The sequence below is a fragment of the Lathyrus oleraceus genome, chromosome 7 (genome assembly GCF_024323335.1).
Source record: "Lathyrus oleraceus cultivar Zhongwan6 chromosome 7, CAAS_Psat_ZW6_1.0, whole genome shotgun sequence".
In the NCBI taxonomy this organism is placed as follows: domain Eukaryota; kingdom Viridiplantae; phylum Streptophyta; class Magnoliopsida; order Fabales; family Fabaceae; genus Lathyrus; species Lathyrus oleraceus.
Window position 1 is genome coordinate 473,391,685 of NC_066585.1, and position 17,709 is coordinate 473,409,393.

At 34.4% G+C, this 17,709-nt stretch overlaps 3 protein-coding genes across 3 annotated transcripts; all 3 read right to left on the reverse strand.

Annotated features, from left to right (window-relative positions):
- Positions 1-351: 351 nt before the first annotated feature.
- Positions 352-3,228, reverse strand: LOC127104413 (uncharacterized). The gene is made up of 5 exons (XM_051041597.1): positions 3,141-3,228; positions 2,846-2,917; positions 1,877-2,649; positions 1,499-1,682; positions 352-1,388 (listed from the first exon to the last, which is right to left on the reverse strand). The coding sequence occupies exons 1-5, from the start codon at positions 3,226-3,228 to the stop codon at positions 352-354; spliced, it is 2,154 nt and encodes a 717-aa protein (XP_050897554.1).
- Positions 3,229-4,384: 1,156 nt separating this feature from the next.
- On the reverse strand, positions 4,385-16,635 carry LOC127106865 (uncharacterized). The gene is made up of 8 exons (XM_051044158.1): positions 16,415-16,635; positions 16,275-16,326; positions 16,067-16,183; positions 7,837-8,525; positions 6,681-6,807; positions 6,301-6,579; positions 6,093-6,194; positions 4,385-5,015 (listed from the first exon to the last, which is right to left on the reverse strand). Exons 4-8 carry the CDS (start codon positions 8,523-8,525, stop codon positions 4,524-4,526), a joined length of 1,689 nt encoding a protein of 562 aa, XP_050900115.1. The 5' UTR covers positions 16,067-16,183; positions 16,275-16,326; positions 16,415-16,635; the 3' UTR covers positions 4,385-4,523.
- Positions 9,348-12,853, reverse strand: LOC127104414 (uncharacterized). The gene is made up of 3 exons (XM_051041598.1): positions 10,557-12,853; positions 10,167-10,478; positions 9,348-10,080 (listed from the first exon to the last, which is right to left on the reverse strand). The coding sequence occupies exons 1-3, from the start codon at positions 12,851-12,853 to the stop codon at positions 9,348-9,350; spliced, it is 3,342 nt and encodes a 1,113-aa protein (XP_050897555.1).
- Positions 16,636-17,709: the final 1,074 nt, after the last annotated feature.

Consider the following 17,709-nt stretch of genomic DNA (forward strand, 5'->3'; position numbering starts at 1 on the left):
AAATATTAAAATCGTCACGAATAACCTTCGTAAAGCATATGGCATTCAGAGACTCGTAGCCTCAACCAAACAATCACGAATACTATGATCAGTCTCTATAAATCCCCTATCCTCGGCTGATTTTTTGAATGTACTGAAAGTCATGCCATTATTTGTAAGAAGATATTCCCAACTGGTTGGACCTGTGACATGCGATAACAACGGTCGCAAGTAAAACTTATCTCCCTCCGAAGGTGATACCGTATAGATTCTCCCGATAACTTTTCTTGTTGATCGCCTACGATGCCATTCCATATCCCGCTTGTTCCAACAATAATGCTCTGGAATCTCTCTATACAGATACTTTCTTGCTTATGGATCTCGTAGATTCAATGCAAAGAATTGTGTGAGCATTGTTTTGGAGTTGCGTTCATTATTTAACACATCTGCAATTTGTTGATGATCATAAAAGCGCACTTGATGGCAGTTCGGCAAGTGGATCTGCAATCTTTCAACTGAAGGATATAATCGGTAAAGAGTGAATCGAAATATTTTCCATAATGCCTTGGGAGCACAAATCCATCTTGCATCAACATATTGCTGAACTTCATCCATGTATGATCCTTTATGAACCTCCATAGCCACACAATCAGGGCCCTTGTACACATATTTGTATAGATACTTGATACTTTTAATGCTACTGCAAATCTCTACATTGATGTGACAGTCATACTTTAACAGTAACCAAGGGTTATAAGGAACCACCCATCTATTATCGACAGACCTATCTTTACCTAATGATACAGACTCATCAAACCTTGTCCTATACTCGGGATATGAGTCAGTGCCTTGATGTGTTTCATCCAAGAATTGTTTGGGAAACCTTTTTTTACAATGTCCGTCTTTCATACATGGAGACTTTCGGTTGATTATGCCGCAAGGTACGTGGATCATATGTCTTACAACAGCTTCATGCAACTGTGGTTCACATTCTAATTTAGGTATTTCTGCTCTTACCATACTATCATAATCTTTTGGGTCACACAACTTATCGTTACTTTCTAAGACCAATAACATATGCACATGCGGCAGTCCTCGCTTTTGAAGTTCAGTGACATACATGTAGCTTTTAACTTTACCCAAGACTCCTTTATTAATAACATCATCCTTCAATTTCTCAAATTTCGAATGAAATATTCTTGTTAGCAAATCTGGACGATCTTGTGGTGTTTGAAAAGACAAAAGTTCTGATGTTATCTCACTCCAAGAAGGATTGTATGTCATTGTTAGAAAAATATCTGGTTTACCGCCATTAAGAACAATAGCCATGTCATCTTCATAACGTTGTGTCATGTCTCGACGACTGCCAATAAATGATGATGGCAATATTGTTCTTTTTCCAATGTTCTCTACGATGATTCATGAAATGCATTAGTATTAGAATATATGAATTATTAGCATTAGAAGTACAACTAATTATTAATCCAAAACTGTATATTTATGCTATATGAATTTGTACCTTCATTAGTTTCACCAACATGCAAAGCATCATGTAAACCTTGGTACAATTCAGAACGTATATCACTTTGGTGCTCTTTAATCCACCTTAATCTCCCTGATTCAATTTTGACATAATTGTCTACAACATATTGTTGCAACAGTTGACCCGCATTTAACAACATTGATTGATCATTTGGGCGAATCTACAGTTGATTGAAAAAAATGTCGGTGTTAAATGTAAAGTTTTTTAAACATCACTTAGCTAAGTAGATTATCTGCTAAAATTATCCAAATTTACCTGAAGCATGTAACTGTAATATGCTCGGCATGACACTCTTCTTCCATTGCAATTTGTTGTGTTTATGTCTCAACCATGCGTCCCAAATGGAAACAATACAGGGTATTGCAAAGGATCATAATATCCCTTTGTCTCTTGAACTTTCTTGAGATTTCCATCACAACGAATGACATTAATATCCCTTCCATAATCCATAGAATCTGCATCACATCCAACAATAATTTTCGCAACTTGTTCAGCAGTTGGAAGATTGTATTGATGGTGATTACGTGGACGCTCTTTAAGTATGAGGCTACATTCACTGATATTTGGAAGTATTGAAAGTTGCTTGAACCTAATTACAAAAGGATTAAACTGATGGAGCATTTTCTGTAATTTGTGAACTACACTTTGGTGCAACTGTGGATTTTCCTGCATTCTATTATGTAGCTCATTATCGGTGTCGTAGATGTATAGTTGAAAGAAACGCAGTCTGACACCCTCATTTGGATAGAAACCTCCTATGTTATGGTAAAAAGCACCTTGAGCACGAAATGTGTATATACCACGACCAGATGCAAGAATATTCTCATCAACATGAACACCAATTGAAGTGAATGAAAGCACATGGTTATAACTTCGAATATGTTGCCTAAAATGTTTTCCTTCAGTTGAACCATCCAAAAATAATTGTTGCAATTCTATAGGAGCATCAACTCGTGAGAATGATACCTTTCCACCATTACAACACGTGTCACGTGATTCATGATGAAACAATCTTGCATTGCAGTGTCTACAGGTAAATGGATGAGGCAACCGGGATTTTGCCATCATCATATTATTTTTGAAATTTCGAGCAATATTGTGCTTTGCTCGAAAAGCATGTCTTGATTCTACAGGCAGGAGTTTGATATTGATTACTAAATATTATCTAAAATCTAAAATACAAATAAAAAATATATGCAAGATGCCTCAATTATTATATTTTAATATTGCATGATTTTAAATTTTACGTAAATTGAGCAAAGGATACATTTATTTGAAGCAAAATTTTTACGAACATATCTTGAGGACGACGTGATAATGCACCATTTTCCCTGGCATCCATGTTAACATATGATATTACTGCATCCTCCAAAGCTTCATCAACATCCATATCATCTGATACAAAAATAATAATTAATATATATACATTTGTAAAAATTAATACTCGCATACTTAGAACTATATCACTTATACATGTATCGGATTGACTCGTGATGTTTCGTTGATTAGGTGATGTACAATTACGATCTGCGGGTTTAAATACATAAAATAAGATATGACGAAAGCGAAAAAAAATTATGAAATGTAATGTATAATATATATATTGATCATCACCAACCAAGTGCAACATCATTAACATGTGTAATTCTACTTGGGCCGACATCACTATCATGAGTTCCTTGAAAGTGTGATCTTGGAAAAGTCATATTTGTAAAATTTTGAAATGGAACTCTCGACTGACTATTTATATGATGAGATGTTTGAGCTTGTTTCTCTTGCTCTTTTCGCCGCCTATAATTTTCACGTCGTCTCAACAAATTGTTTTCTCTCTGCTCGTTGCTCATATTTTGTCTCCTCTTCTTTTCATTTTCGGACCTTCTTGACCTCTGTTGTTGACTTGATATTTGACGGGTATTATTTTCTATTTTATTAATGTAATTGTCAACTGGAAACTATACCGAATCCTCTACAAAAACATAAAATTAAAATAAAAAATTATGAAAATTAAAAAAATAAGCATGAATAACATATAATCATTATATTATTCTATATACTATTTTATTAAGTTATATCATTATATTATGCTTATAAAAAATTATATAAGCATATAATCAAATTATTAATAAACATAAACATAACTTGATATGGTATTCTATATACTATTTTCATAACTTGATATGGTATTCTATATACTATTAGCGGAGTAAAAAATAGTATATAGAATAATATATGCTTACACTACTAGAAAAACTGTTTTTAGCGTCGGCCATTTACAGACGCTAACGGTGAAAAAACAGACACTAATATGTGGTTAGCGTCGGTTTAGCGTCGGTGTCGGGCCTTGAATAAAAGTTGCGAAGCTACTGTGTAACGTCGGCTAAAGATACACCGACGCTACGTAGCCTCGGGGAGACGGAGGCTAAAGCGGACACTAATGGAACCGACGCTATGTTGTTTCAAAACCATGAAAAGTGAATATTATGTTTAGCGTTGGCCGGTCCGACTCTAAAGTCAACAAAAAAAGTCAACAGATAGCGTCCGTTTCACCGACACTAAAGTCAACATAGAAAAGTCTATACTAATATTTAGCCTTGCATAAAGCGGACACTAATGGAACCGACGCTATGTTGTTTCAAAACCATGAAAAGTCAATATTATGTTTAGCGTTGGCCTGTCCGACTCTAAAGTCAACAAAAAAAGTCAACAGAATGCGTCCGTGTCACCGACACTAAAGTCAACATAGAAAAGTCTATACTAATATTTAGCCTTGCATACACCGACTCTAAAGTCAACAAAAAAGGACAATAACGGGTTGCAACATGACAACCTCAGTCGAACAAATTTTTTCAATCCACAATATCATATTTATGGTAAAACATTTGGAAACAATTTTAAACATTCGTGAAAGTAACTACAAAAGTTCTACCCACATTAACTTTCAAAAAACATACACAAAAAGTAATCACATCCGAGATTAATTCGTTCTACTAAAAGTACAAGATCAATCTTCATCTAATGATTGATCATCCAAATCGTCATCATAATGATGAGAATGTGATACAAAAGTTGAAGTGTCAAATTTCTTCATCATAAATTCCTTCCAAGCATTCATCTCCCTCTCCATCCTTTGTGCAGTCTCGGTAGCAGCTTTTGCAGCCTCGGTAGCAGCTCGCATTGCTTCGTTAGCCTCTTGTAATTGGGTCGTTGCAGCCTCGGCAATTTGTTCAGCTCTAATTCTAGCTGCTCTTTCAGCTTCTAATGACATCCCAAACATAGAGTGTTGAGGAGTTTGAGATTGTTGGGTAAAACTTTTTGATCCACGTTTTAGATTAATAGCTAAATCTGCAGCGCCATAAACCCGACCACGGTTACGGCCCCCAGCAGCCTCTGTCCATAGCTGATTTACACGCTCTCCATCTAACACCTGAACAACCTCTCCATTCCCTTCTTCAGTTGGCTGAAGTTCTGCATCAAACTTCTCTTTAAAAGTCTTCTGCATAACACAACATTATAATGCTAAGTTAGTGCTCTGTTAAGAATTTAGAGATGATATGTTGGTTAGAAGTTAGTGCTCTGTTAAGAATTGTTAGACAATAATTCAATAAAATGCCAACAGTAATAACCATCCTATTTAATATTCAAATAAGTGTGACAATAATGCATAATCAATTAACAGTAGGTTTTCATAAATCATGAATCAAATCAATTTGCACCACAAGATTGCTAGCATTTTCATGTGACTGAACCAATTAAGCTAGTTTCCATTTGATCAAAATCGACTTAGTAAACTCATGCATCTAGAAGGTAATATATGTGACAGAATTTCATTTTCAATGGAATCGATTCCCTAGCAGAACTCAACTTGTCCAAACATCTAACAAATTAACTCTAACCGAATTAACATTCCAACTTTCATCTAACAGAAGTTATAATTAATTGCATTTTAACAACTCTTTCCTAACTTAACTCACAGTGTAACAACCAAACAAAAAAACTAATAAAAAATATTACTAACTATGCTCCTTGTTGATTAATAGAACGAATTATCACAAAAGTTAGAGTTAGTTTACATGGATAGAGTTAGCAGTTTTGAAACTCTATTAGAATTATATACCAACCTTAATTGGACTGCAAGTAAAAAAAATAGTTCAAATTAGTGGTTAGCATATGGTTAATTGAATGTTTGATTTCTGTTAGTGTTAGGAGTCGGATTAGTGAGTAATGTTGAGTTGTTAGCACGTCACTGTCAGTAGGTTGAAAAAGTAAGGAATATTTAACAGCAAGATAACACAAGCAGGAATTTCAAACTGATTGCAGGAATTTCAAACTGATATCAAACAGCACAGCAAATATTGATGCAGGAATTTCAAACAAATATCAAACAGCACAGCAAACTGATTGCAGGAATTTCAAACTGATAGTTAAAAATAGGACTTGTGCTATTATATCTAACTTACATTAGACTATAAAAATGGATAACTAGATCCTTTTTGGAGAGTTTAATTTGAATAAGTCTGCTTCTGAAAGCATGGATGCAAATATTGATGTAGTAAAATTTACGAGAACTTACATAAGTAGATGCAGCACGACTGTCAACCCATTCACCATTTTTCCTCTTGTGTGTTTTTAAAAATAACTCATCGGGACGCAGATCCCTTTGAAGTTCACGTGACTACAAAAATCAAATAATCCAATAATCAATACAGAACACGAGTAAAACTGTCAAGATATAAAGAATCTTCATAATAATAATAATTTGTTAGGATTTTATTACTTACAAGTTGAAGTGCAACATCAATATGAGCCTTACGGCCTGTGGTGTGGACTGCTCCGCCTCTTGCGGAAGCTCGATTGGTCTTGTTTTGAGAAGACACAGCCAAAAACTCGGTCTTTTTCCAATAAGTTTGAAGTTCAACCCAAGCATCATCACCAATCCATGAAGGTCGAGTCCCTTTTCTCCTCGCCTTCCCCAACATGTCGTTTAATCGTTTTCTTCCTTTTTTTTCAAATGCGCTATAGACAAATGCATGATCGAAAGGATCCCACGAAACCTTCTCCTAAAAATAATTAAAATCACATAATTAAAATTAATAACCAATTAGTTACTTTTTAAATATAATTTGATCAACTTAAGTGACAAAAGTCAATAAATACTTACTCCAAACAACTTAAACCAATCAGCTTTCGTATCAGGATCGAGTGCAGACCAATGATGTATAGGTTTATAAAATTGTTTGCGTATCGCATAATTAATGGCACCAGCAACTTCTTTGGCAGGAACTAGCCTACAAAATACAATAATAAAACTACTAAATTATTAAGAATCATATGGATAGTAATATTCTCAACTTTCTTAACAGGTTATATATATTTTAGACAAAATACAATAATAAAACTATATGAGATTTCTTCCACACTTAAACTTTTTTTTCCTTCCATTTTTTTTTAATTACAATGTATGATATTTGTTTGTAATAGGAAATGTTGAGATTCAGCAACAGCCTCCAAAGTATTCATTTTTTTTTGTAGTGTTTCAAATGTTGTATAATACTGACATGAAATGTAGTGTTACTGTTATTACCATAATTCTACATATGCAATGGAGAATCCTTTTTATCAATCAATATGTCTAATTGAATATTTTAAACATCAGTATCTTAATGATTACATAGTTAATTAACAAGATACTTACCTCAAAATAAAACATTAAGTAAACTGAAAGAAGCTTATTAGAGAATGATGTTCCCAAGTGGAACTTTAGTACTGTAAGCATATTTAGATTAGGAGCTTTTACACCCAAAATCAATCTACATGTTCTGTTCCTCTGTATAGAATCATGCAATGGAGTTCCTAATGACCAATTATGATTATGACACATGTTACATTCTTGTGTTAATTATTCCAGTCCAAGACAGAACAATATTATTAATCACATTTAACTGTAGGGAAGCACTTAAAAAGCTGTAGTGTACGAATCCATAAAAGGTGAGATTCACAACAAGGTGGAAAATCTTTAATCTTTATTTGGTTTATTACTGCATACTATATTACTATGTCTCTTTAGATGATTATGTTTACATATTTGATATCTGATATTCAGATCTGTCTTAAGTTTTCTGAAGGTCCTATGAAGGTACTATGTCGAATTTTGAGCTATGTGCGGTAACCTATCTTTCACATGCCAACTTCAAATGCAGAGGATACACAATTTTACAGAAGCTTCTTTAGGAATGCAGAAAAGCCAAAATCAAAATGTGCAACATATAGTAAAGATTCCTGCACAAAATTAAATTATGAGAATATATATGACTTACCCAGTACCAGATGGTTTTATAATAACTTTCCCATTCTCATCTATTGTTGGCACAAGAGGGGTAATAGTTTCTTGACCCACCGCCTCATCCTCATCAGCATCCACATCTTCCTCCTCTGCCAAATTTGAAGGGCTAGCCATTGTTTGAAGGTTTATACTTTGAGGGCCAGCCATTGTTTGATGGCTTAAAGTTGGAGTAGGCATAAAACTGAATTTCTCAGAGGTAGTGGCATGAACAGGTACTACAGTTGGAGCTGGTGTTGGCATCGACGATGCAGCCTGCACAGACGATGCTGCCTGAGCTGGTGTTGGCATCGACGATGCAGCCTGCACGGACGATGCTGCCTGAGCTGGTGTTGGCATCAACGATGCAGCCTGCACACACGATTTTTTAGAAGCTGATGTTGGCATTGATGATGCAACCTGCACGGACGATGCTTCCTGAGCTGGTGTTGGCATCGACGATGCAGCCTGCACAGATGATTTTTTCGAAGCTGATGTCGGCATCGACGATGCAACCTGCACGGACGGTGCTGCCTGAGCTGGTGTTGGTGCCGATGATGCATCCTGCATAGACAATGTTGTTTGAGCAGGTTTCCTAACGATATGCTTCTTGTTAATTATGCGATTTCGTTCTTCTTGAAGTTTTCCTGGTGCTAATACCTTAGCTTTTCCACCTCTTTTAGTCATCTATTGTCATAAAAATAAAAGGATTAGTCAGTCTCACACTCTTAACAGTATCATAACATTATCAAATGCAGTTTCTGATAAAATTAAAAGTAAAAGAAAAGATGTGGCGAGTATAATATTAAATTAATTTTAGTTCAACAAATGCATAGTAAAGTCACTGCAAATTATTTCATCAATTGTGAAAGCATCACTTCTGAAAACAACAAAAAGCACACATCCTGCAAATATCTTGGGTATGTGCATAGAACTACATAGAAGATACCATAGACATTTTGGAAGATGCAACAAAGGAGCGTGAAAACTATCATGTTGGAAAGAATGAATAAGATACATTTACACAACAGTGGATATGATAATATAAAATAATTCCTCGCAAATGTAATTTAACAGTCTATACTTGGCAGCATCAAGTTACAATGATATATCAAAATGAAAAGTTTAGTACGATATCCTACCTGCATCTGATTGAAGGAAAAGGTTGCAAAGTGGGAAACAGAAATGCAACCGAAAAAGGACAAAATAGAAAGTACTCACAAGTCATCAGAAAATCAATTAATCAAGGAAATCTACAGTGTTCAAATATTCCATTATAGAAACCCTGTAATCATATCATACATACCAGTATTTTCAGGTTCACCAATATCAAAAAAAGTGTTGAGTAATTCAAGGATGCAAATATCTGCCTAAGCATCAAGTAATTCAAGGATATTAGAAATGGAGCCATTTCAAATACAAAGGAATGCTGCTAACAAAGGAGGGGTAAACAAAGAAAAAGTTCTCTACAGGGAAAAGATAAATGCACAGCGACTTAATTTATCTTCATCAATGCCCTCTATCTGCTTCACTAGTAGAGCAATCAAAAATCTCTTCAAACACATCTAATTGTGACATGTCACGCAAACAAGATATTGCTTCAATTTCTACATTGGGTAGCGCCGGTAACATCCCATCAGATTGATAAGGTACTTCATCCTCTATGTTGTCAATCTCTACGCGACCCCTTGGTTTTGTGGTGATTGCCGCACACCATCCACGCATATCTCTACACATTTCTGGATATGGGACATAATACACTTGTCTTGCATTTTGCGCAAGGATGAAAGGATCATAAGGACGATAACGTTTATCCATCTTAATATCCACAGTTTTATATTGTGGGTGAACCTTTGTGCCCGTATTCCTTGTTGGATCAAACCATTCACAATAAAAAACTGGAATCTTATGCTTCAGACCAAAGTAATCTAGCTCAAAGATATGTTTGATTATTCCATAAAAATCAGTATTTCCTCCTTCTGCAAGACCTTTCACGTGCACACCACAATTGCTAGTTTTTCTACCTTTGCTCCATTCTTCAGTATGAAACTTGTACCCATTGATAAAATACATGTTCCATGATATGGCCATTGATGCAGGACTGCGAGACAAGGCAATTATATCTTGGTTAGTAACTCCATTTGTCTCCTCATTTACATATTTCTTCAGCCATATGGGAAACTCTATATGTATGCGCCCAGATGAATCTTCTATATCTAGAGAGTGGTTCTCTAAGAATATGCTGAAATAAATCACACGATTCATAAGTAAATATCTATTATGATATGCATCAATAATTTGATTGAATATATTATGATGCACACTTACTCAAGATATGGTTTAACCTCATCACAATTTATCAAGACATGCACATGTGAAGACTTCCATTCCTTATCAGATAGAAAATATTTTCGTGACTTCCCACTTGGTCGACCGCCACTTTGTAGAATGGACATTGTAGGTAGAATGTCATCATTGTCTAAATGAGGTTTGTTACTAAGATTTATGGTTGGCAACAAACGGAAAGAGTTGAAATAATGAGAGCAAAAGTAATTTGTCTCGCGATGTATATAATCACTGCATATGGAACCTTCAACTCTAGCCTTATTTGTCACTGCCCTCTTTGAGACTCCCATAAATCTGCACATTCAATCATTCCACGTTTATTAATTTATGATAAACATGCAATAACTTAATAAAATCAACCACAACAATTACCTTTCGAATGGATACATCCATCGGTACTGTACTGGACCACCTAGAATTGCTTCTTTGGCAAGATGGATTGGAAGATGCTCCATTGAGTCAAAGAAACCTGGTGGAAAAATCCTTTCCAACTTGCATATGATAATTGGAATATTCTCATCCAACTTAATTAAGTCGTCCATCCTCAATGTATTGCAACAAAGATCTTTAAAGAATCGACTTAGCTCAGTTAATGGTTTCCAAACCAAATCTGGCAATGAATGGAATGCAATTGGGAGTAAACATTCCATGAAAACATGACAATCATGGCTCTTCATCCCATGCACCGTACCCTTTTCTACATTGGCACACCTACTGAGGTTTGAAGCATAGCCATCTGGCATTCTCAATTCCTTAAGCCATTTACAAACCAACTTGGCTTCAGATTTGGTTAGAGTGTAACTAGCCTTTGGTTTACCATTCTTTCCGTTTTCTAAGGGTTGGAGCTCCAAGTCCCCGCGAAAGCATAATTTAGCCAAGTCTTCTCTTGCCTTTTCATTATCCTTTGTTTTATCCTTAACATTCATGACAGTATTAAATATATTATCGAAGACGTTTTTTTCTATGTGCATCACATCGAGGTTATGCCTTAACAAATTATCCTTCCAATATGGGAGATCCCAAAAAATACTTCGCTTTTTCCAATTGTGATCCACTCCATACCCTTCGAATTCTTTCCATTTCGCCTCCCATCCAATTTCAGTAACTTTTGGAAAATTACTTATTACCGCCCATATATCTTTCCCTGTGGAAATGGGAGGTGGCTCATTGGTCACAACCCTATTTTTTAGGAAACTTCTTTTACTCCTTCTGAAGGAGTGATTAGATGGCAAGAAACGACGATGACAGTCAAACCAGGAATTCTTATGGCCACTTTTCAAGGTGAAAGCATCAGTGTGTTCCATACAATGAGGGCATGCCAATTTACCTTGTGTTCCCCATCCAGATAACATACCATAGGCTGGAAAATCATTAATTGTCCACATCAAGCAGGCTTTCATGATGAAGTTTTGTTTTGTAGATATATCATAGGTCAATATTCCATTGGACCACAATCGATGTAGATCATCAATCAATGGTTGCAAGTAGACATCTATCTTTAATTTAGGGTTTTTAGGTCCGGGTATGAGGCATGCCAAAAACAAGTATGGTTTGGTCATGCACATTTCAGGGGGGAGATTATACGGAGTAACTATTATTGGCCAACATGAGTATGGAGAAGCAGACGCTTGAATGTAAGGAGTAAAACCATCTGAACACAGACCCAACCTTACATTTCTGGGTTCCCTAGAAAAGTCAGGATATACACTATCAAAATGTTTCCATGCTTTTCCATCTGACGGGTGGCGAAGGATGTTGGAACTATTTTTGTTCATGTGATGCCATCTCATTTCACTTGCCGACTCAGTTGATGCATACAATCTTTGTAATCTGGGAATGATTGGGAAGTAGAACATTCTCTTCACTGGGATATCTTTGTACTTTCCCATGCCAGTCTTGCGAGGAATGAACCTAGGAGCATTACAAAATTTGCACTCTGATAGATTGCTATCATCCTTGTAATATAACATACAACCATTCTTACAACAATCAATCTTCTCAACCTTTAGCCCTAACTTAGATACCAACTGTGTTGCTTGGTAATAGTTATCGGGCAAGCATTTTTGAACTGGACATACACTTTTAAGCATTTGTGCAACAAAATCTAAACCTTTTTGTGGTACATGCCAATTAGACCTAATTTCAAGAAGTTGAGTAGATATTGATAATATTGATTGGGTAGCTCCCTCATAAATGGGCTTGTTGAAAGATATCAACTTGTCATAAAATCGTTTGGCATCTTCGTTGGGAAACTCATCCTCCGTATATTCCTCAACTTCTATGTTATCATTCACGTGAGAGAATACTCCATAAGGCCTAAAAGCATCATACACCATCTGATTCATTGCCTCAATTTGGTCATCATGATGCACATGCTCACTACTATTTGAATCATTCCTTGTATTAACATTGAGCTCTACTTCTCCATGTTGAGTCCAAATCCAATAGTCTGGTTGAAATCCATCTCGATACAAGTGAAGTCTAACATTAGTTGGTGTTCTTATCTTGAGACACTTGCAATTTATACACGGACACCTTATCCCTCCCTCAGATTTACAAATAGGTTGTTTCAAAGCCCTCTTTACGAAGTCTTTAACCCCGCGAACATACTCTTCTTTCAATCCGTGTCTATTGGAATATACTCTATCGTACATCCAAGTACGATCCATTTTCTATAAGGCAAACAATTAACTCGTCAACCACTGAAAATTAAAACATATATTAGACAAAAATGAATGGCTGATAAGTTCCTAATGGGTATTAGGAGAAAATCAGATAACTTCCTAATGGGTATTAGGAGAGAATAGAATACATGCATTCCAAGGGATTTTTATTTTATTTTCAGTGGTTCAAAAATTAAACATGACGAACATACCAAATTTTAATACTATTGTACATTATTATTTCAGACCGTAAACAAAATTGCTGCACAGATTTATAAATCTATTAAACTGCTGTATATTTTAACAAATCCAATAAGCTATTGTACTCACTTCCTGAAATCTAACTAAAACAATGTAAGCCTTAATTCTTAGTTTATTTTTTAATGTAAACCGAACCAAAACTACATGTTAATGGAAATAACTAACAACTTGCAATATGTAGTCACTATATAGACTGTCATGTACAGTAGTACCAAATTATTACCATGCCAACACAAATCAACATACAAACCAAAACAAAACTTCTACCTACAAACATACGCAACCAAAACGCATAAGCTAGCCGATACACAAAGCAACCGCCTTGAAACCAGAAAAAAAAACACAACACTGGGACAGTGATCACAACAACAGAATAGAACTTAATTCGAAATATAAACAAAATCTATGCGAATCAAATGCCACAAAGGTGAAAGGTTATATCCCGATGCTAGAATTTCATTTACAACATAACCAATTCGCAATCCAAGGGAAACCGAAAAGAGAAAAACACAACATAGCCAATGCGTGTTCGAAATCAAATAAAGTTCAAAAATTTGTAGGGTTCACAATTCCACGAATTCGCGATATAGGGTTCGAAGAGGTTAGAATGGTGATTTATGTTAGAACGTTCGAAGAAGCCGCAAAGTTATGAGAGAGTGAGGTTATAGTCATTTTTCAATTCTGTTTTCCTAACTAATTAACTCTCACAATTTTCACTTAACCAAAATTTAACAAACATTAACAGTCATAACAGAATTCAAAACAACCTACTAACTGATAGCAGACTTAACTCAAGTAAGAAATCTAACAGAAACTTAACTCCATCCTAACAGAAATTCAGTAATCACCAAACAGTTCGCTAATAGCAGTCCACAATAAAAGCATATCATGGTTTCATTTAAGTCATAACAACTCAACATTAACATTAACAGAAGCAAACTATTAGACTTTCAACAATAGTTCACAGCTGACATTACTAATAAGTAATAACACATTCAACTAATTAATTTCCTAACACTTAATTAGCTAAGAAGTTCATAACATAAACTGTGCAGCAATTTTGTTTCTGTTAGAGGTTATTAGTTAGTTAGGATCTGTTATGAGAAGTTATAAAATCTGTTAGAGGTGGATTTGGTGAGTGAAATGTTTAACTCAAATTCTGTTTTGAAATTAAATTCCATTGTAAATTCAGTTAGTTTAGAAATTCAAAAGTTAGTTGAATCGAAATTGAGATTTAAGTGGAATGTAACTGAAATGAAAATTGTAAAATTTTCCCTCCTTGTTTTATGTGAATGTAGTTATGCAGGTTAATTTCAGTTAGTAAAAAAAGACTGTGAGGATGTAAATATCTCATCAAGCATGTTTATACTCTAAATTCTAAGCCGTAATGATCTAATGACTGAAAAATGGCATATCAAATAAAATGTCTAAAAGGCACTGAGCACAGGCCATAGGGCACTAAAAATGACATGACTCAACAAAATGAAAGCTAAAACCAATGCAGAGAATCAACTCCAACAAGGGATGCGTACTGTTCCTGACAAACTCAAAGATCGCAATTCTTAAACAAAATATATGACCAAAACCAAAGCATAATACATAATTTAAATAAACAATCACTTGGAATATATATGATAACAGCTTTAAATTGTTTGTAATCATACCTCTGTCCTATAGCGTGTATCAGCTGGTGGAATCTTTAGTCTTGCCTTCCAATCTTGTGAACTAACATACAAAATCAATTGAGAATAAAATTAAAAGACATTCTTTTCTTAGGGAAAAACAATCACATTAGATTTATCTGGCAGTAGAATAATTGAATTTTACAAGCTATTTTCAAACCTTTCATAAACACATGATAGAGCAAACATCAACCAATATCATATTAGATTTGCAATAGCAAGGCATTAGAAATCATTGTAAACATCATCAAATCAACTTTACATTAGAGCACTATACAGAAATTAATGCAATTCTGGTTATGTTGGACAGAGATAAAACACTCAGAACCTAGAACTTCATAAAACACTATCAAACATTCAGGTTCCCTGCTCAAATTTGAGTTTCAGCGATCATTTACAGACCATGATAATAACTTTCAAAATCATATAAAGCTCTTGATTAAATGAAAAAAAAATCTAATTTGATTCTTCACTAGATAGAAAAAGAAAATAAAACCAATTTACTACATAAGACAGGAAAATTAAGCAAACCACAGTGGAAGGAGACAGATTGCTATCAACAGTTAAGAAAAGAGTTGGCGAGCTAAAATAATCAAGCTATCAAAGTTACACAAACCATATCAACGAACAAACATTAACAGCAAATACCCTTTATAAGAGGAGAGGATTCCCTCCTACAGCAAGATATCACCGAATAGACAGCCTGGGCAAACAACCACGCACACAAATGTATAAACATCGAAAAGGTCTCATGCCCTAACATCAAAAATTCAAAACTCAACACGACAAACATACAAACTATATTAATTATCTCATCAAGAACAGGACAATCTAGAGCATTAGAGGACATACATCAAGCAACAAAAGGGAAACTAAACTACAGATATGAGTTCATCTATAAAGCACTCAAGCAGCCGCATCATCAATACACAATGCAACAACTGGAAATTACTCGGAGGCAACATCATCAAGAGAACCACATGAAGGACATTCAAGATAAGAGGAAGGATGAAAACATGCATCAATATCATCAACATACCAGAAACCTTGGTTCCACAAAAACAAATCTAAACCAGCACAAACTTTTTCAGCTCTTTTAGTTTGACCCCATAAGAAATAATTAAGCAGAACTTAGGAAATTCCATAGCCTCCTCATGACCACAAAATCAATTCATAAATAATTCTCAACCTTGAGAAATACTAACTGATGCAAACACTAACTATTGCAAACACTAACAGTTCAGTCTGGTTCCAAATTAACATAGGGATGACTAACCTTGAGAAAGAGTTGTCTTTGCAAAATCCCGGATGATATAGTGCTTCGGTTCCAAATTAACTTGCATTCAACAACTGCTTACTGCCTCCACTAAGTAAGATGAGCATTCTTGAAAACCTACATTCAGAAAACCAATTAGCAAATAATTTGATTTTTGTAGTTTCAGACTTAAAGGAGACTTTAAACATATTTGGAAACAATACTAAACTTGCAAAGAAAAGTTGATTCCAGCATCCACAAAGCCGATAGTTCTGGAAAACCTACATTCAGAAAACATAAAACATATGACTATCTCATACTCATTAAACCAAAACTCCATGGAAATCACTTGAGATGAATATGCATTACCTTTGATGATTCAGAAACCCTTTAACGAGGGATTTTGAATTAGGGATTCTTCAATGGATTCACGGATTAGGGATTCACGAATCGGTTCACGAAATTGGGAAAAAACGGATTCACGATTTAGCATGGAATTAGGGTTTTCGTGTTGTGAAATGAAATGGAGGGAGAGTGAAAAATGACGAGGGAAAAGGAAAGAGGGAAATAAGCTGTCGCGCAATTTTTGGTCAGAAATACAAAATTCCATAGCGTCCGCCTCGCGGACTCTATTTAATAAATAAAATACTTAAACCTTAAATATATATACATATTATAGATAAATAAATGGAAAAATTATATGTTATAATAATAGCGTCGGCTACGCGGACTCTAAGTAAATAAATACTAATTAAAAAATAATGCTACTAGATAGAGTCGGTCACACCGACTCTAAATAAATTAATCAAACATTCTTCAAAGGTAACATAACAAGTAGTGTCGGTTTTGCCGACACTGATAAAAAAAATAACTTGTCTTAAATGATGTACGTAGATAGAGTCCGTTAGTGTAGGCTTAGCCGACACTAATAGTGTCCGTGTCGGTGGCCGACTCTAAACTAGGAGGCTAAAATGACTTATTCTAGTGGTGTTATATGAAAATAACTTGATATAATCATTATATTATGCTTATAAAAAATGCTTATATGCTTAATAAAAATTATGAAAGTTAAAAAAATAAGCATGAATAACTTGATATATTATTCACTTGATATAGTTTCATACTATATATTAATTTAACTTAATATATTTTCATACTATATACTAATTTAACTTGATAAATAATTTACCTTAAAATTAAAATTTAAAAAAATGGTTTTCTATAAGAGAGAACAAAGTCAAAATGCAATGCAAAAAAAAACGGGAGTGATACTTTTCTTCTCTCTAACACTATCTATTCTCTTACATTTTTAAATTTCTTTTTATCTCTTTTGGTTACTTTTCCAGAAACTTTAAATTATTTCAGTAACTTTAATTAAGTCATGCATCTTTTTCATGTTTCTGCATTAAACTTTGAGGGTTTTTATAAGAACACCACACAATTTCAAGTATACTATAAATTTAAATATGTTGTTGATTTCCGCAAATAACCTACATAAATGTTGCATGACGTACATAAATGTTGATAAATTTTTTAGTGAGATTTCATTTCCGTTTTTTTTTCACATAATATTGAATTTGCGCATTCAAAATAATTTTAATAATTAAATTATTTCCACTTAATCTAACACAGTTAAAATACATTAAATATATCACTTATATAAT